We start from the raw sequence: 21527 nt of genomic DNA on the forward strand, positions 1-21527 counted from the left end.
TTTTAATTCAACAGCAACAACCCTGTGAAAGCTCTTTATGTGGATTCAATATTGCAACTACAACAACGAATGGGAACTATAAATTATCAATTCAAAAAATAAAAAAAAAGTTTTGTAACAAATTTTTTTTGAAGGCATTGGTACCATAATAAAATTAAGAAAAATTTCTTTTTATATTTAATTGAACAATATATTAAACACTAATAATAACTTCAGAAGTTCTATTATTTTAAACAATACATATGAAAGCAATGCTGAATTGCAAAGAAGAAAAAAAAGGTTAACCCATTGTGATTGTATGGCAGAGAGTTCAATCAGTGATTCTTAATGAATATCAACAAAATACAACTGCATTAGTACTCAGAATTTAAAATGCTTTGCTAATGTTAAAACACACAACTCTTTTGAATTATGTAACAATTTATTGATACAATAAACAAGCGAATCAGTGAGAAATACAATAAGAATGCAGAAAGAAAAAAAAAACAATTACATTATGGTTCAAGATTTTGCGGCTGCTGAATTAGCTTGTTGTGCGGCTAATGTTGCTTGGATTTTGCTCTCCATGGTTTCAATTACAACTAAAAAGAAAAATTAAAATGCAATTTTTCATTAAAAATGAACTAAAAGTGAAATCTTGTTTTGAAGAGTAATCAGTACAGTTCTTTTAGATTAGCTACATAAGAAATTTATACATTTAAAAATGAAAAAGCCATGCAATTTAATCAATGTACAACTTGTTGATGAATAAAGCAGCAATTCAGAGATAAATGATAATTATCTAGGAATCAAGATAAGCATATATCAAACTGCTTCGTAATCTTGTTTAGATTTACTTATATTAAATTTTCTTTTCTTTTTTTTTTAGAAAAAGAAAACTAATTTGATCATATATCACCAATGTTAAACAGATTAGTCACAGATATTACTTTCAATTGAAATCTAAATAAATAAGATGAATTGATATTAATACATTAATTTAAATTAAGTTTAATTTATGAAATAAAATTTATCCTAGGTTACATAAAATCATTATTAATTAAATTCCATTCAAAAAGTAGAAAAATATATATAGAGAAGTTTAAGAATTAAAACCTTTACATTTCCAGATAAATAGGAGGAATTGAAAGGCTATGTTTTTCAAATAATTATAACTTATAAAACTTTTATGAGTGAATCTTTAAAAAAGCATAATTATGTCATAGAAATTCGTTAGCCATCCCATAAAAGTTAACTAAAAAAAATAATTAGATTTTGTAGCTTGACTTTTTCAAAATCAAATATAAATGCAATATTTTCAGAAATTATTTTTACTTTTACAAGCACCATATTTGGACAGTGTGCGAGCAACATGAAAAAAAAATATATATATATAAACACAATAACTTTTGATCTAATGATCGAATCTTCACCTTCTGAGGACTCAACCTTAATGGTACGAGGGGGTGAACTGAAATATGCTAATTAATAAGTGGAGACAATATTTTAAGTTACAAAGTCAGACACAAAAACATGCTTTCTTTGAATGAACATACCTTTTTTTTCCAGACAGATTCTGATTTCTGTCCCACAAAAATAGGGGGTGGCTGCAATCTGGGAAATATGGTCCCATTAGTTTGGGGCTAGGAGAGCTTGAATCCTTTAATGTTAATTTTACTTCTTACTTATTTTGAGAACTTTTAAAGTGAATTAAAAAAAATTCGCACATAATTCTAAAATTCGTTTATCTAAAGATAAATCCACGCAAAAAAAATAACTTTTCGTAAATATTTTTTATTATTACATTTAATAATGGTAAGGTATAAAAAATTTTCCATCATTTTAAAGAATATAACTTTACATGGCACAGTAAAAAATTTAAGCAAAATAGGTTGATTAGCTCCTGAGTATTTGAACTTTAGAAATATCTAACTATATATATTTTTCTTGGAGGGGAGAGGGGGGAGTAGAAACCCAAATCCATCCAAAAAGCACGTTTTTGTGCATGATTTTTAACTTAAAATATCAACTGCACTTAATAATTAGCATATTAGAGTAACCTTGTCGAACCATTTAGATTGAGTTCAAGAATATAAAGATCCAATCATTACATCATAATTTAGTCCTTTTTTTTCACGCTGTACATTTTTATTAATATTAAATAAGTTATAAAATTTGTTTTCTTTTAGTTAATAATTTATATTTATTTAAAAAATTAATTAATAGAAAATTATTTAATTAAAAAGTATTTTATACCAATTTTTAAATAAAATATTATAAATTTACTTAATATACAACATATCAAAAGTTATCCATAAGTTGTGTCTTTTAAAATATATCAATTGAAATTATTAAAAATGCAAGTGATTTTGTTTTCAATATTCGTCCAAAACGAATATTCAGCATTTGAGCAGTATAAGATAGATACCAAATATTTGTATGATGCACCTCTAATTTAGTAGCAGTAATCAGTATTTATTTTTGAAAATTTAATTTTTTATATTATTATAATTTTACGGTGTTGAGTATAATCTTGTATCCATTAACAATTTAATAACACTTTGATAGTGTTTTTTGCAATTTTCACAATGACAGGACCCAATTTGTAGATATTCACCGAAGCTGGACCCTGGTTGAAAGAACACGACTTAACAATAATTTTAGATTCACATATTATGAGCAGTATTTTCATAATTTTACAAAAACAGGAAATTTCACAAAATGTCTGGACAGACCCCAGAAAATACTAATACTGTTTTATGAATGGATATGGTCAAATTCGAATTCTATTATTCCTACAAATATAACATAAAAATAGAAACTGAAGGATTATTTTGTTTATCAGATTAATTAATGAATCACATTAGCAATCAGTGTTTTCACTACAGCGCGAGAACGCGAGAATCTCGCATATTTTTTCCTTTTCTCACATTAAAAAATTATTACTGTGAGAAATTCGCGCATTCTATAAATCAATTTCAAAATTCGCGAATTTCTCGCATTTTGGAAGAAGCTTCGAATTACGCTATTTAGAATAAAATCCGTTTCACTTTTCTTCCTGGATCTCTTATTATTTTCAACTTTTGCTCTGTTATCTAGCTTCCCTATTTACCAGCATTGTTCAGAACCTTTTCGAACAGAACACAACTGAACCACGGAACCCCTTTCAGAACACATTTCTCTGCAACCACGTGTTTACCGTAGGTAAGGTTTTTTCATGTAACACGTTAAAATTTTTTATGCACTAATGTAAGATGGACAAATACCTAGTAAAGGCAAAATCTTTTATGATGATGCAGCAAGAATATTCAATGCTTTAAAAAATAGAAGACGTTAAAAATGTATTATAATAAAAGAAATGATTTTTTTTCCAAGTCTATTTGTGTTTTTTAGGTTTTTGGAAATCTCACTTAACTTTCTGAAATCTCACCCTGTTTTTGAGAAAGGGTGAGAAATTCTCACCCATTTTTTTTTCTATGATGAAAACACTGGCAATAATTACAATATTTAATCAACTGTAGAAATATGCATATCGAATACTGTGCATAAGTTACATTGTTAGAACAGTTATTTAAAGCCTCCAAGGCCTGAGCGATATATATACAAACAGAATTAAGAGGAGTTAATTAAAAATAATAATTTAAGAAAAAGTGCAGAATTAAATAAGTTAATAACAATCATAAAATAAAAAACTTTTTTAAAGAAAGCTTAATACATAGAAGCTCTTTTCCACTTTTGATTCACGAGTAACAGTTTAAATTTATTTTAATATTATACAAATACTATTTATAGATTTAGATCCATGGGATTTTTCATGTTACAGATTAGTTTGTGATAAATATGTGTATTAAAAAATCTTTGCATACCTTCTCTAGCTATAAGTTTTTCTTTCATAATCTGTTGAACTTTTTCAATTTGTGTTGTAACAAATTTAACTTTTCTTTTAAAGTAATCAATAGCATCTTTTAAATCCTGGAAAAAGATTTGATTCAATAGATTAATAATGATGAAAGTTTCAAGGCAATAATGATGAACGTTTCAAGGGAATTTTAAACAAATCATAAAAAAAAATTTTAATATGAGAGAAAAGAAAATATTTCTGACATTAAAATATTTGATTTAATGATTTTAATCATTAATTATTAAAGAAGCATAAGAACTTAACAGAATGCATTCTTAAATCTCATCTTATTTTTCTATAGATTGAAGTTATTAAAACAATTAAGAAATTGTAAAAAGGATTAAAAGATTAAAGTAACTTAAGATATTTACAAAAACAATTTATATACCTTCTCAACATAATAGCCAGTTCCAACATCTATTAAAACTTTCTTTGTGTCATCTAATTGTCCAGGTACATACATCTTTCATTAATTAAAGAAAATGAATTTCCTTTTTAATTAAAGCTCAAAAATAAGAGAAGAGAAGAAATCATGGTTTGTTAAAATATTATATAATACATGTTTGAATATATTACATATAAGTGGGAAAGTAAAAAAGATGTAAGAGGGCCAAGTAAAAGCTAATGTTCCCAAACGAAGTTTAAAACATAACATTTCTGCCTACTATAGTCCATTCCACCTTAAGTTGGCACTGGAGAGAAAGGTAGGTACACAGGATTACAGCCGTTGTCATGGAAACTGGGCTACTCTTTAAGTCAGTTAGGGGATGAGGTAGCAAAAAAGGGAGAGAAAGTGGCCAGTATTGGCGTTTAAGAAAGCAAAACGCCGATATTTTTTTAAACCAAGAATCGTACTAAAATTTTGAACAGAATACGGAAAAGAACACGATTTTTTAGAGCATTTCTAATAATTATTATTTTAAGATACTAGTTGTAAGCTGATTTCTTAATTAGTATTTAAAAAGCAGACTTTCTTATTATGATTTTTTAACTAAACGAAACTAATTTTAAACAACAGAAATAATACAGTAGGGAACCGATTATCCGGAACGATCTGGACCATCGCTATTCCGGATAACTGATTTTTCCGGTTTTCTGAATCGCTACAAAAAGCCGTTTTTTTATTGTTAAACCCAACTAAAAAAAAATTTGGGGGGGGATAATCTTAAAAAGAAGAAAAAACGATGAAGTAATACACTAATGATTATTTCCAAAATGATGGTAAGGTGAACATCTTTCAAAAAAGAAAGAAAAATCCTAAAATCTTATGAGGAAAAAAATTTTTTTTTTAAAAAATGGCGGAAAAATTTAACGAATTTCGTTCCGGTTTTTTGGTTTTCTGATTTCCAGATAACGGGTTCTGTACTGTATATATATCTTTTTCGCTGAAATCTATTTTATATGCTTATATTTTGAAGATTAATGTACATTAATTTATCCCACATTGGTGTTTTGATAGGGAAGGAAAAATTAGCAGTACAGGAAATTATTGATCAGGAAAAAGATCATACTTATGTTTTATAATATTTACTGTTCTTTTTTTTCTTATTATTATGATTTTTTAATTAAACGAAACTAATTTTAAGCAAAAAAAAATACATTTAAAAAGATTATTTTTTGCTGAAATCTAAGTATAAAAAAGGAAATGCATAGATGAGCATAAATATGTGTTTTAAATATTTATTTTTATATGCTTATTTTTAGTAAATTAATGTACATTAATTTATCCCTCATTGATGCTTTGTGGGGGAAGAAAAAGTCAACATAGGCAGGAAATCATTGATCATGAAAAATATCATATCTATGTTTTTTTAATAAATAAAAAATTCAATTTTTTTTTCAGAAAAGTTTTTTTTTTCACTATAAAAATAATTTTTTCTGAAATATATTTGCTTCTAAGAGACAAAAGAACTTACCTAAAAAAAATAATTCTCAAAAATGGTATAAACTTTCAGTATTATCCACATGGGGGGCGAGTACTGCTTGTACGCCCCCCCCATTGTTTTCAGCTGCCATATCCCACCCTCTTAGACTCAACAGGAACTCTTTGAATAACATGATAAACACCTATCCTGGTGCTTATCATGTTATTCATTTAATATTTTAACAGTTGACAGTTCCTTCTGCAAACTCTTTGTGGAGTTGCCCTGAATTGAATTCAATCCACAATTTCTCATCAGGAGAAATTCTACTTGGGTGGTTACGTGCATTTCTTCAAAAGAAAATACATATTTTAAAATATTAGAACCTTCCTTTACTTTTCAGGATCTTTGCGGGTGAAAAGAGGTTTAAGAGAAAAATCCATATTATTAGTTATTTAAGTATAGTAGAATTAGTTAGTCTCGAAATATTTTGTCAGATACTAAAATATCTTAATATTTTCTACATAAGAGAAAGAATTTCTCCGCTTTTTTGGCTTTGTATTTCAAAAATAATAATTAAAATATTGATTGGTTTAAATTAACCCTTTGATATTTAAAAAAAATTAATGATTCAAATGTTGTGTCTTTTTTTAAATTATTTCAATTCCTATACATTTTATTAGTTTATAACTAACGGATTTGCACACTTATATTATGGAATTTGTATTTCAGATAATATTTAAAAGTCCCTTTAATTAAACAAACTAAAAATATTAAATTTCCGCCATCACATTATTAAAGTTCCTATGAAAAGCGAATTGTACTTCAGAGCTACACATGGCGCAAAAGACACAAAATTTGAATCTTCACAGAGATTGAATAAAGCGAAAACAATTTTTACTCTTGTCATAAAAAAATTATAATAAAATCACATGTTGAATTAGCTACACAGCAAATATGCTCAACTGTCATCAGTTTAATAATATTCACCTGTGTATTTGGGTTTTTTTTTTTTCATTCATTCTGAAGGGGGAAAATTTTTCATTAAATATTGTACACATGATGTTAATATTTAGAAAATTAAATAGTCAAATATAAAAAAGAAAGCGAAATAAGAACTGCACAAGAGATAGAACACCTAAGCAAAGTCAAGGAGAATGGAAAGAGCTGGCTGACCAGTGTAAAAACATAGCTAATGCGCCAATTCCTTGGCCTTGAAAACTAATCCAGCGCTAAACTAAAACACCTCCTTCTTCTTTGTACATTCGCCTTACTGAGAAGGTATTTATAAGTTAAATACATTTAAACATGAAAAACTTCTAATGCATGTTTCAAGATGAACTTTTTTTACTATACAACATTTATTTATATTTGTACGCACATTTAAACTGCAATTAATTCCAAAATAGCGAAGAACTACTTTTCAAATGCGGAGTATTACATTTCCTACCCTTCCCTGCAGTGCCAACTTAAGGTGGAATGGACTATAGCTAAGTATCCTAATTTTTTTTAAATAAGCTTTCTTTCCAATGAAGCAAAATTTTCTAAATAAAACAACCAATTAAAAAAAAAAAAGTCAAGAGGTGCTTTGAAGGAGAAAAGCTTTCCCATTATTTAATATATATATATATATATATTAAAATACATTTTTAGTGCATAATAAATGGTTCTTATGAGAATTAATTGTAGAAACAAATAAATTTACATCTTCTTCATAAGCGCAACAGCCTTTCACAGGCCAAGGCTGACTCGCAGATTTTCCTCCATCTGGCCCTGTCCGGTGCGACGGCCCGCCATCGGTTGACTCCCAATAGCTTGAGGTCCTTTTCAACGTCGTCTATCCATCTTGTAGGTGGTCGTCCCCTACGTCTCGTCCCTTCAATTGTGGAAAAAGTCACTTTTTTGGCAGGGACGGCATCAGAATTTCTGAAGAGGTGGCCCAGCCACCTAATGCGTGATGCTTTAATAGTTCTCACAATGTCGGTCCCACCGAATTTGTCATATTTTTTGTAAATTTCGTGGTTGTAAAGAATTCTCCATACGTTATTCTCTTGAAGAGATCCAAAGATTTTCCTCAAAATTTTTCTTTCAAAAATTAGCAGTTTTTCCTCCTCTATTTTGCTTAGGGTCCAGCACTCACTTCCATACGTAGCTATAGGCCTGATTAAAGTTTTGTAGATGTTTAACTTTGTCTTCACACTGATGAACTTGGATTTCAGTTGGTTTCTGAGGCCGTAGAAACTTCTGTTAGCCATGGAAATTCTGTTATTTATTTCGATTTTCAGGTTGTTGTGGCTAGAGATCAAGGTTCCTAAGTACTTGAACTGGTTAACAGTTTCAAAAGAGTAAGTCATTATCTCCAGAGGAGATCGATCAGGAGTTTTATTTGTTGCGATCAAAAACTTGGTTTTGTCTGCATTTATAACTAGTCCCATCTCCTTCGCCGCACTCTCAAGCGCTACAAAGGCGTCAATGACTGAGCGCTTTGTTCTTCCAACTATGTCGATATCATCAGCAAAAGCGAGTAGTTGGACAGTTCTTTGTAAGATTGTTCCATTTGTGTTGATACCAGAGTCTCTAATGGCCTTTTCCAAAGCTATGTTAAATAGCAGGCAAGAAAGGGAATAAATTTACATACTAATCTAATTACAATTGCTTACAACATTCCAAGCATTTTTATATCCATTTTTTAAAAATTTCAAAATTAAACTTTCTATCTGGAGTTTTCTATCTTTCTATCTATCAGAGTTTTTTCAACTATTTATCTGGCTGGACAGTGTAGATAGATTTTATTTTATAACCATTGTTGAATAGTCCTGCCCAATTTTGAGTTTACGACTACTGATGTCTAACTGCCTAGTCGTGTAATTTTGAACAAACTGCAGAAGACAAGATGGATATAGATGGCAAATAGATAGACAGTGTTTTTGTAGTTAGTTATGTTTTAGTTATTACTAAGTATAATTTTCTTACTATGCATTTATAATTTTAGCTTGTTAATAAACATAGTTGCACAGCTTTATGTGAATTGAATTCTTCATTTTAATATATATCTGCATTATATGTGAAACATATAAGTTGGTTCGTTTTTTCAAGAGGTGTGAGTGTGGAATTTGTATAAACCAGCTTTTTTTTTTTTTTAACAATGTTGACAATTATATAATTCGAATAATCATAAACAAACATTTATTTTAAATTTCTTTTAAATATAGAGAATCAAAAAATATATATATTAAGTTTTTCTCAATTTGATAGCATTTAAAAAAATAAAACATCAACATATATACTTTCCAAAAAAATAAGAAAAGCAAGAGACATGAAATAAAAAACGTTAAGAAAAAAAAACTGTTCTCTGACAGAATACTTAATTGTTAGCATTCAAGAACATGATTTAAAAAACACAATTAGTTGTAATAAAAAGTTGCTGATAAATATTATAAACTGATAACAAAAACAAAGAACATTTTTAAGAATATACTTTAGTTTTAGTTTTAATATTTAACACCTAAACTAAGTTAAAAAGAAATAGTCAAATAGAGATCAATAAAATGAAACTGGAAGGATACAGAATCAGTTAGAGGAACAAGCATCGTATTTCCTTCCTTCAAGTGTTGCATTTTCTCTACACATTCTTTTGAATCACTGTATTTCTTCTGTGCTACTTTGAGTTGTTGTAGCGAAGATCCAAGTATTTCAACTTGCTAAAAATTAAAAATAAATGCATTAAAATAGAAATTAAAGAACAAAATCATTCAAAGTTTGCCAAGGAAATTAAAAAAAATAGTATTTTTATTAAGTTTACTTGGGTGACAATATATAATGCAAGCCACATTTATCAAATTAAATTTAAAATCATGGTTTTCAACTATGTTAAAATCTTACAAGTTAAGTATTAATAAGTCAGTTTTTTTTCTTGTTGATAAATTGAAATCTACTAAGGAAATTTTTAAAGGATTACAGGGTGTTTCAGTTAAACTGGTATAAAAACATTTATTTGAAATTATTTATGTTGGAGATATTTCAATTCATTATTTATGCAACTCTGTCCCAGAACTTGAAAATTTTTATAGGAGCTGTCTTTAAGTAGCTACGATTTTGCTCCATTACGTATAAAAACAGAAATATTTCAATTCTGTTTTAACCATGTTTTCCATGTGATGTTCCCATTTTTATGATAAAATAATTTTACTAGGACTAAATTAAGTTGGACTGTTTAAGTTGAGAATTTTGTCCCATGACTAAAGATTAAAAAACGCAAGCACTTTTTTCATGACAAATCCAAAAATCAATCGATTATGACTCAGATTTTGTTTACGATATTTAATATATACACGCAAAAAGCATAATCTATTTCATTAAAAATCCGAATTTGAGCAATAAAGTGTCGTTTTTAAAGCCTAATTTTTGCAATCAAAAGATACGAAATACTTATTTTAAGCATAATTCGTAGATAATATTGATTTTTAAATGACAGGTGCGAAGCAACGTGATGACTTTAGATCATATTATTCGATTATGTACCAAAGCATAAGAATTATAATTCATTAAAACTAATTTAATATAAATAATCTCACGTTATCTAGTTCTTGTTTAAACTGTGTAAGCCGAGGTAATGGCAATTCACTGACATCAACCGTAACTACATTTTCACCGGCCATTTTTAAGAGATTAAGAAAATGTTTTGAAGATTTTGAAAAGGCGTTATCTGCTACCTAGTTTTGTAACCAAAAATCTCATATATTGCTGAGAAACCAGTTGAATCTATTTTTTTTATTTTGAGATAGAAGATCCATCTTTTTCAGCAGGAATGTTTTTTTATCCAAATAATTTATAAACAGGGCACCGAAACAATGCATATTTTAGTTGAAATTGGATGATCCATTTAATGGGCCACCAAGGCCGAGAAGATTATGAGTAGTGTGAAGTAAAAAGCTGAATCTTATGGAGAGAGCATCTCAACTCCGGTGCAGCCACATTGTGTTTCCCTCTAAAAAAATTAAACTTCATTCCTGTAATTCATCAACACAATGGTAAGAAACAATCTTTTATAATCTACTAATTAAATTATATTATAAGATTAAATAATTATTTTCTATTATTGTTTAGACTTGTTCTTTTTGCTCATAATAGTTAGTTTAATGTTATTTACATGAATTAACTTTTCCGATATCATTCTTTTCATGCTATATTTTTCTTTTATAATCACAGGATTTAAGTATTTCTTTGCTGCAATAAATCGAATTTACTGGTAGTTTACATATCATTTTTACTAGTCGGTACTGTAGTAGAATAAATATGTTTTGTTTGGGATGCTTGTTATTTTTCTGTCCATAACTTTATAAATGGGCTTAAATATTTGAACTTTCTGCATGCACTCCTGGCTAAAAATAATCGAATCACCATGGAGTTAAAACACAATTGTCGGGATTATTAGGGAAAAAAAGCCAGGCAAGTGTCATAGTTTGAGCATAATTTTTTAAGTTATGGATGTATAGCAATAAGTCTTAATTTTATTCAACTAATGTGTTGCTGATTTTTCTAGTTGAGTCATAATCATTCTGTAAGATTCAGACCAGTTTTGTTAACTATTGAGGTTCATCAATTTACATATAAAGTTTTGTTGACTAGAATTATTAAAATTCTTTCTTAAGCATATATATTACATTGGATAAAATAGAAAAGATTTTGAATACAATTTTAAATTTGAAAAATATATTCAATGTATTTAAGAGATTAATTTAACCCTTTTTCAAAAAAATTGCTTAAAAGATGTAAATGTAAACAGGAGTTTCTGATACAGGAATAGTGATTCTTATGTGAAACATATATTTTATAATGAATATTGTTTATAATTTGCTTATATGTTAGTTATTTTGTGTGCAAATGTATCTAATGTTGCATTAAATCGATATTTTAGTCCACACACAAAAAGAAGACTAGAAAGTTGAGAGGGCATGTAAGCCATGGTCATGGCAGAATTGGTATGTTCTTTTTTTTTGGTTATTGTTTTTCATTGTTAAAAGTTTTAATTTAAGTATTGTTAGCTATATAAAGTTTCGAGAAGTTGTCTTAAGATTTTTAATTTCTTTCTATTTATAAGGTAATTGACCTTATTATTAGTATTAAACATAGAGACTTGTCTAGTTTTCTCTCTTTTTAAAGGTTTAGAAAGAAAAAGGTACAGTAAGGAACCGATTATCCGGAATGATCGGGACCTTCACTATTCCAGATAACTGATTTTTCTGGTTTTCTGAATTGCCACAAAAAGCCATATTTTTATAATTAAACCCAACTAAAAAAAAAAAAAAGAAAGAAAGAAAGAAACAAACGAAGTAATACACCAATGATTATTTCCAAAATGATGGTAAGGTAAACATCTTTCAAAAAATAAAGAAAATCCTGAAATCTCATGAGAAAAAAGTTTTTTTTAAAGTGGCGCGGGGGAAAATTTATCGAATTTTGTTCCGGTTTTCTAATTTCTGGATTGATGCCAGGTGGCTGAGCGGTAGCACTGTCGTGCCACAGGTCCCTGGTTCAATTCTTGGGCAGGGTTGACTCAGCCTTTCATCCCTTTAGTGGGTCGATAAATGAGTACCAAGCATGATTGGTTCCCAATCATGGGGGTTCTGCGTTCAGATGACCACCTGACCGGAACATCTGCTCCTGCACCCCAGAGCCCAAGGTCATGAAAACTGAGATGGGCACAGTAGGCCTTGGCCCTCTTGGGCTGTCGTGCCGCTGAGTTTAGATTTCGGGATAACGGGTTCCATGCTGTAATTAGTTTCCTGCACAGAACTTTCTGTGAATACAATATCTGTCTGGGGAAAAAAATTCTGTTAGCATTACTTAACTATTATAATTAGATTACACTCTGTCAATCTCACCTCGTTTTGTTAATCAAGAAGAACATATATTAAATTATAGATTCTTTTTCTTCATTTTTATGAAGAGATGAGTTCGCTTTTAAAAAAGAAAAGCTAAAAATTGAATCTAAGTTGTTATGAGAAACATTTTTTAAATAATTAAGAATACCTAAAATTTATGAAGGAAAAAAAATGTATCTAAGAAGATTTTATCCACTGGATGTTATTAATGCTTTAACAAGAATATCAATTTGGTATTATATTATAGGAATAGGTACCTCGAAATTTAGTTTCAAGATCGCATAAAAGTATGTAAATGCGAATCTAATGTTAAAATTGCATGAGTACCAATCTAGATGTTAAAATCATTGAAGACCCAGAGCACAGTGTATCTTATTTCACGTAAATAGTGAATTGCGATTTTAAATCTCTTTTCCATTTGTAGGAAAAAGTTGAAATGAATTTTTTCTCTTAGTGATCTTAACAAAAGAAACAAAATCAGCATTTTTAGCAAATGGCGTGTGTATATTATATAGGTCTGCTTATGCAAGTATCTTGTGATTTAAATCCATCTTGGTATATGAGTGGTCTTATCTTAATTAAGAATTTATAATACAAAATGGTGCTAGCAAATTTGTTGAAGGTTTGTTTTAAATTCTACTAGTTTATTGTTACTTAGCTAAATTTGTTTTTATTATTATTCTTTTTTTTTAATATAGTTGTGTATTAAATTAAAGTATTGCTATTATGTCTTAATGTAAGTCCAAATAAATGTTAGGTTATTTGTGAATTGGGATTTCCAAACAGAATACATCTTAAACATGTCTAGAACATAAACAGAACTTATAGATAAATATAAAAAAGTGCTGTATCAGTAAATAATCATTAATGAAACTAATTGGTGCAACTAATTGTATTTAATAGTCCTAGAAAGTCATAAATTTTACTTTTGTCGTGTTAATGGAAAAGCCTCATTTGAATTTTTATTTTAGGTAAGCACCGCAAGCATCCAGGTGGTCGAGGTAATGCTGGTGGTATGCATCATCACAGAATAAACTTTGACAAATAGTGAGTTGAATCCATTTATTAATTATGGCTGTAGGTTGTATTTAAATATGATTTTAGGCTTCATAACTTTGTTCTGCAATCTATTGTTAGAAGTAAAATTGAAGGCTGCTTTTGAAAGTAAAAAAATAAGAAAATTTAATGTTTCATGTATGTAAATTTTAAGGAAGAATGTTAAATGCCATTTAAGTGAAATTTTAGATTTCAGTAAAGCAGAGCTCATTTAAGGCAGAAAAAAGGGCAGGGTGCAAAAGTTTAAAAAGGGGGCATTATTCTAATAAGGCAATAATTTCTTTCTATGGGCTAAACACATTCTATTTAAAAAAAAAAAAAAACATTGTCAACTAGTAAAAGATTTTTTTTTTTCATGTTGCTAAGAGTAACAAAGCAATCATGTTAATTACTAATTTTTATTAACAAATTAACATACATATTGAGTTAGTGGGTTAATTAGCTTAGTAATTTATTTAAAATGTATGTTTTTAAGTGTCTGTAGCTATGATTTAATGATAGTGGAAGTGACTGCAAACTTTGAAAGACAACAACAAGTGGGTTAGATGGCTATTTTTCCTTTCCCATATATCAATAAGTGTTACTTCATGAATGTTATCAGATGTTTTAGTGATATTTTAAAGAGGAAACAATTATACTGTAATATGTTCAACATTTTCTATAATTCAGGCATGGACTTTTCAGTAATATGGAATTGATAATTTTCTGACTTTTGAATTGGAGTGTACTTAAGCAGCAGTAAGCTTTCCTTCTGTTTTCTAAAAACTTAGAATTTAAAATCTTCTAAAAAAGTATATAATATTTCTTCTTAGTTGAATTGATATATGTATATATTATTTTTTGCCTCAGGAATGTGAATCATTCAAATAGATCTAATTGGATGCCTTATTGCTTGGTTGAGTGAGAAATAAGTATTTTTGCACTGTGCTGATTTTGCTTTGCTTGATACTGTGTGCTTTTGCATTGATTTTCATAATTTTATGATATATTGTAGAAATAAGTTTCAAGTAGCAAGATTGCATTTGCATGCAATACTTTATACCACTTGGTCTTTTTTTAGAATGAAAATTTTAATTATAGAAAGTGTATTATTTATTTGTTACCAACAAAGTTAGAAATCCGGCATTCTATAGAATGCCTAGGCATTGTATAGAATGCCTAAAACTAGCCGTCAATGTATGAAACTATTTATGTTTCACACATTTCCTAGGCATTCTATAGAATGCCGTGTTAGTAAAAGTGATGAAATGGATATTTTGTGTGATATTTGCTTCTAAACTGAAAATAATTGTGACATAATGTGAATTTTTTGTTTCCCATAATAAAGACAAATTATGTTTTGTACAACTTTCCTTTTTTTTATACCCATTTTGAATAAAAAAAATCTTAGTGGCACTCTTATTTTTTCGGAGTAACTTTTTTATATTTAGAAGTGAACATTATTTACATAATAGCCTCATCAGTATGTTTTTTTTTTTCATACTTTGCCTAAATAGCATCTGGCATTATATACAGTGCCTAGGGAAAGTATGTAATACTTCTCACATTTCATAAGTTGCCTATAAACATCTGGCATTATATACAATCCCGGTGTTTCGTACTTTGCCCGTAACATATATATCTTTCTAAGGTAGTTATGTGAAAAGGTGGTTATCTTTAAAATGTAATTTTATTGAATGAAACTCCTGTAAGTCTCTCGCTTTGAAGTGCAATAATTTTAACCTTATTTTAATATTAAAATTATGTTTCTGAATTTTAAAATAAATGGTAAATATAGTAAAAGAGGTTAAACCTAGATTACTTAATGACAATTTAACTGATTGTTTTTATTTTTATTACAGCCATCCTGGTTATTTTGGTAAAGTAGGTATGAGGAATTTCCATTTGAAAAAGAACCAGAAGTTTATGCCTACTGTCAACATAGATAAATTGTGGTCGCTTGTAACTGAAAAGACCAGAGAAACATACAAAGATCATCCTGAGGGCAAAGCTCCAGTTATTGATGTTGTTAATTCTGTAAGTTTTGTCTTTTTTCCTCTTTTAGAGATTTGCTGAGAGTTCTTAAGTAATTCTGTTCGATAAGTTATTTAGTTCAGTTTCTTCTGTGTAGGGTTTTTATAGGAGGGGAGGGAATCCTTCATTTTTATTGTTCAAGCATAACTGTAGACTTGCAGTGACTTGTGTTGCTGTAAGGGGAAAAGTTATGCCACATTAAAAAAGGTAGCTTGTCTAGCTATACTGTGCAATCATAACTTGTACAGTGTGTTTCTCTGCTTCCTAACATGAGTGTTTAAGTAGCATAAGTAAATGATTATGTTAATTGCTAATTTAGCAAAATAAGTGTTTGATTATTAAAAATTTTAGAAACTAAGCTAGATGTAGATTTATGATACTTAAGGTTGTGATAGTTAAAGTGTTTGTATTGAAATTATGTTACAGAAAAAAGTTTTAGTTGTATCTAACTATTCAACTGATAACTTATATTCAACCTCACGAAGAAAAAAAAAACTAACAGTGTTGTGTTGGTTATTAGTTAAATGATTAGATAAATCTAGTAACAAGTTGTTACCCGTACTATTGCTCACTCTTTTTTATAACGGAATGTTTGTCTTTAAAGATATCTGAACCTAAAGAAGTCCTTATCTTTAAATGTTGCATTCTCTATAGGGTAATGTAGAGGTTTGTTAATATTCTCAAGGTTCTGTTGCTTGTTTCTTTTGGGATTTATGGTGTTAGAAATTAATTACCTTGCATCTCTGGGCAAGAAATAATTTTTTGTAAATTATTTTCTAATCATGTAAAGGTTAAAAAAAACTCTACTTTAATCAGATGTTAGAAGTATATTCTTATATCTTTCATGCAGTAGATACAAGAAAAAAATTTTTAATGTTTACAAGTACAAAAAAAAATTATTCCATTGAAAGATGCTTCACGAAAGTTGAAACATTAAGAAAATAGGTCTTTACAGCCTTAACTACTTGTTGTTCACACAACTCTTTAAAGTAATTAAATCGCCAACCCGTTTTTACCAATAAAATTAAACATTAACCCTGTCTGGTTATTGTTTAATTTCATTTGTTATTTCAGAACTTCGTAAGTTAATTTTTAGACTCATGGAATTGCTGGCAAACTTACATGTTTCTTTTTGTATGTTTTCCGTTAGAAGTAGGTCCTTTGTTTTTAATTGTAAAAATATAATTTTCGCAGGATTAGAAACTTGATCCTTGATTAACCCCTGTTTTGTGACCTTGCATCTCTGGGCAGGAAATAGATTTTTTATAAATTATTTTCTAATCTTGCTAAGGTTAAACAAAATTTACTTTAATCAGATATTAGAAGCAATTTCTATTGTCTTTCATGCAGTAAATACATATATACTTCTAGCTTATTCCAAGGGCCATATTACCTATTTGTCACCTTGCATCACTGGGCAAGAAATGTTACAATTTGTGAGTTATTTTCTAATCATGCAAAGGTTAAATGAAGTTAACTTTAATTGGATGTTTGAATTAATTACCATTGTTTTTCATGCAATAAATTATTTATTACTTTTTTATTTCAAATTCTACTAAATTCATAAAATGGAAGTTATATGCTTTGCCACTAATTTCATAACCTTGCATCACTGGGCAAGAAATAATTGTTTTTTGTAAATTATTTTCTAATCATGCAAAGGTTAAACAGAATTTACTTTAATCAGATATTAGAAGTAATTTCTATTGTCTTTCATGCAGTAAATACATAGATATGTACCTCTCTGGTCTTCTTAGGGGCATATCTTTTATGTGGTTTGCCGCTTGTCATATTTAGAAAGATTTTTCCAATTGCTACTTAGTTACCTATTTTCTACTCATGCAAAGTTAATGAAAGAAGATAGAAGTTGTATGCTTTGTTCAATTATATCTTGTTACCTATATCATAACCTTGCATCACTGGGCAAGAAATAATTTTTTTGTAAATTATTTTCTAATCATGCAAAGGTTAAAGAAAAATCTACTTAAATCAGATGGTAGAAATATTTTCTATTATCTTTCATGCAGTAGAAACATTTTTCTCACAAAACTGCAATGCATCTTAGTTAAATTTTGTGGATATGATTTATGCTCTAAGTATTGCATACAATGATGAAATGATACAGACCTACTCTGAATTCTTGAAGATAAATCTAATCTGATCCTTTATAGTATACAATCTTATCAGGTCTTTAGGTTCACACAATTAAATGTAATATTTAAAGTATGTATAAATTTTGCTTTTTATTTCAAATGCTTCTAAGTTAACAGTATCATTCTTGGAATGTCTGGGCAGAAGATGTTTTGCTTCAAACAGAAGGTAGAAGTTATATGCTTTGTTCAATTATATCTTGTTGCTTATTTCATAACCTTGCATCACTGGGCAAGAAATAATTTTTTTGTAAATTATTATCTAATCATGCAAAGGTTAAAGAAAAATCTACTTAAATCAGATGGTAGAAATCTTTTCTATTATCTTTCATGCAGTAGAAACATTTTTCTCACAAAACTGCAATGCATCTTAGTTAAATTTTGTGTATGATTTATGTTCTAAAAGTTGTATAAAATGATGAAATGATACAGACCTACTCTGAATTCGTGAAGATAAATATATTCTGATCCTTTATAATATACAATCTTATCAGGTCATTACAATTAAATGTAATATGTATAAATCTGGGGCTGGGGTAGGGCGTTGGTCCCATGTCCAAGAGGTTGCAAGTTCTTTCCCGTGTTGTAAATGGTGACTGGTGCACATTAAATCAGTCGGTCACAGAAAAGTTCCCATAATGAATCAATGGTGGTACTGAATTGGAGATTGGTCATTCTCTAGTTCAGCTCAAAATTACTATCTGTGGATGCGTGGGGTCTGCCTTTTAAAATGGGTTGTGACGTGTGTGTGGCTGAAGTCTTATCCTTAGCCATACGTAACACTATTGAAAGACAAGATTTGCTGGTTTTGGCATTGTCAGTCAGTGAGATGACAGATGTATATTTATACTTACTTAGTTTGGAATAATGTAATAGCTCCAATCATTTGATAGAAGCTACTAATATATGCTTTCTTCATATATATATTGTTACCTCTTTCCTAACCTTGCATCACTGGGCAAGAAGTAATTTTTTTTGTAAATTATTTTCTAATCATGCAAAGGTTAAAGAAAAATCTACTTAAATCAGATGGTAGAAATCTTTTCTATTATCTTTCATGCAGTTGGAACATTTTTCTCACAAAACTGCAAAACATCTTAATTAAATTTTGTGCATGTGATTTGTGTTCTAAAAAATTGTATAAAATGATGAAATGATACAGACCTACTCTGAATTCTTGAAGATAAATAAATTCTGATCCTTTATAATATACAATTTTATCAGGTTATTAAGTTCATGCAATTAAATGTATGTAATGTTCAAAATATGTATCTGGGATTAACCCAGATGGTTTGGTGTTGATTCCATGTCCAAGATGTTGCAAGGTCTTTCCCCTTGTAGTAAATGGTGACTGGTGCACATTAAATCTGTCGGGGTCGCAGAAGAATTCCCATAACAAATTAGTGCCTTTGGTAGTACTGAATTGGAGATTGATCGTTTTCTGGTTCAGGTCAAAATTACTATCTGTGGGTGTACAGGTCCGCCCTTTAAAACTAGGTGTGATGAGTGTGTGGCTGAAGTCTTATTCTTGGCTCTCTTATTCTGTTGGTTTCATCGAGCATACTGGTTTAGGCAAGAGGCGTTGTCTGTCTGTGAGATAGCAGATGTATATTTATACTTACTTAGTTAGGAATAATGCAATAACTTCAGTCATAAGATAAAATTACTAATTTATGTTTTGTTCAATTATATCTTGATTTCCTAACCTTGCATCACTGGGCAAGAAATAATTTTTTTTTTGTAAATTATTTTCTAATCATGCAAAGGTTAAAGAAAAATCTGCTTAAATCAGATGGTAGAAATCTTTTCTATTGTCTTTCATGCAGTCGAGACATTTTTCTCACAGAATTGCAATGCGCCTTAGTTAAATTTTAAGTAGTCTGTGGTTTATGTTCTAAAAATTGTATGAAATGATACAGACCTACTCTGAATTCTTGAAGATAAATATATTCTGATTCTATAATACACAATCTTATCAGGTCATTAAGTTCATACAATTAAATGTAATATTTAAAATATGTATAAATCGGGGGCCGGAATAGTCTAGTTGGTCCCATGTCCAAGAGGTTGTGAGTTCTTTCCCATGTAGTAAATGGTGACTGGTACACATTAAATCAGTCAGTCACTGAGAAGTTCCCATAACAAATCAATACCTTTGGTTGTACTGGATTGAAGATTGATCATTCTCAGGTTCAGGTCAAAATTACAATCTGGATGCATGGATCTGCTCTTTAAAATGGGCTGTGACATGCGAGGCTGAAGTCTTATCCTCAGCCATATACGGCGCTACTGAAAGAAGAGATGCGTCGTCTGCCTTAAATTCGCTTGGTTTTGGCAAAGTGGCATCGTCAGACGGTAAAACAGCAAATATATATTTATGCTTGTTTAGTTGGTTGAAATAGTGTAAATAAAATGATAGATTCTTGTGAAAGTAGAAAATGATACAGACCTACTCTGAATTTTTGAAGATAAATCTATTCTGATCCTTTATAACTATATGTAGTCTTATACGGTCATTATTATATATATTGATGCTTGTTTTGTTATTAGTGACAATGTAGTTTATGCAGGGGTCGCATTCCCCCTAAAATTCCTAAAAGTATGTGCAAACCCTAAAATTCCTAAAAATCTGATAAAATTTTATTGGTGTTCCTAAAAAATTAGTTATAGGCTAAATATAAATAAAAAAGCAATAATCTAAAATATAAGAATTTAACTACATTAATTAAAACTTTTAATTTTGCCACATGGGAATTCTGATCCTGAGAGAGGTTTTTCGATAAATAAAGCAATGCTTAATGTGAGTCACCATGAGAATACTATTATGTCTCTTAAACTTCGAAATTATGGAGGAGTGTTGAAGATCACCACAACACTATTGAGGGCAGTAAGAGAATCTCACAAATCATATCAAGAATATATTAGAAAAATGATCATAATTAATTTGTTTTTCTCTAACTTCTAATATAAATTGCTGATTTAAAATCTATTAATATCACACAATAGTTTTTCTTGATAAAGTAAGGTAAAGGGTAATAATTAAGTTTTGATAAAAATTAAATAAAAATCCAAGTTGGCGTTAATTTATTTTTTCTCTTGATTTATTCTCACTTTTGCCTGTTCCTGAATTATGCACTTAATTTCTGATAGGTAATATGTAAAGTTGAAATTTCATTTTTACACTTTAGAGATTTAATTCTTGACTTTCAGAGCTTTATTTTATGGCTTGCAATTATTTATGATATGTGTGGATGAATTGTAATAATCTTCTGTTATGTAATAAACTACCGTTTGATCTGTTTTTATCCTAGTAAAATCTTATATAACCCCTAAAATTTGCCTAAAATTTTTTGAAAAAAGTTCCTAAAATTACCCTAAATTTTTAAAAAACTTTGCTGCTACCCCTGTTTATGAAATGGGTTGTTTATTACGAAATGTAAATTATTAGTTACTATATTTCTTGTCTTTGCAATATAGTTTTAGTTTAAAATAAGCAATGGCTAACTTATCTCTTTGCTTTCAGGGTTACTACAAAGTTCTGGGTAAAGGCAGGCTTCCAAAACAACCTCTTATAGTGAAAGCAAGGTGGTTTAGTAAAGAGGCAGAAAAGAAGATTAAAGCTGTTGGTGGTGCATGTATTTTAACAGCATAAGTGTAAAAATAAAAAAAAAATTGTAAATTA

At 29.0% G+C, this 21527-nt stretch overlaps 2 protein-coding genes across 2 annotated transcripts; one reads left to right on the forward strand and one right to left on the reverse strand.

The window, feature by feature from the left end:
• Positions 1-402: 402 nt before the first annotated feature.
• LOC107446257 (prefoldin 5) lies at positions 403-10663 on the reverse strand. The gene is made up of 5 exons (XM_016060855.3): positions 10317-10663; positions 9309-9443; positions 4269-4343; positions 3846-3951; positions 403-581 (listed from the first exon to the last, which is right to left on the reverse strand). The coding sequence occupies exons 1-5, from the start codon at positions 10398-10400 to the stop codon at positions 502-504; spliced, it is 480 nt and encodes a 159-aa protein (XP_015916341.1). The 5' UTR covers positions 10401-10663; the 3' UTR covers positions 403-501.
• On the forward strand, positions 10636-21527 carry LOC107446258 (ribosomal protein L27A). Its single transcript, XM_016060857.3, has 5 exons — positions 10636-10772; positions 11660-11723; positions 13598-13673; positions 15524-15698; positions 21369-21527. The coding sequence occupies exons 1-5, from the start codon at positions 10770-10772 to the stop codon at positions 21495-21497; spliced, it is 447 nt and encodes a 148-aa protein (XP_015916343.1). The 5' UTR covers positions 10636-10769; the 3' UTR covers positions 21498-21527.

Source organism: Parasteatoda tepidariorum, chromosome 6 (genome assembly GCF_043381705.1).
Source record: "Parasteatoda tepidariorum isolate YZ-2023 chromosome 6, CAS_Ptep_4.0, whole genome shotgun sequence".
Classification (NCBI taxonomy): Eukaryota; Metazoa; Arthropoda; class Arachnida; order Araneae; family Theridiidae; genus Parasteatoda; species Parasteatoda tepidariorum.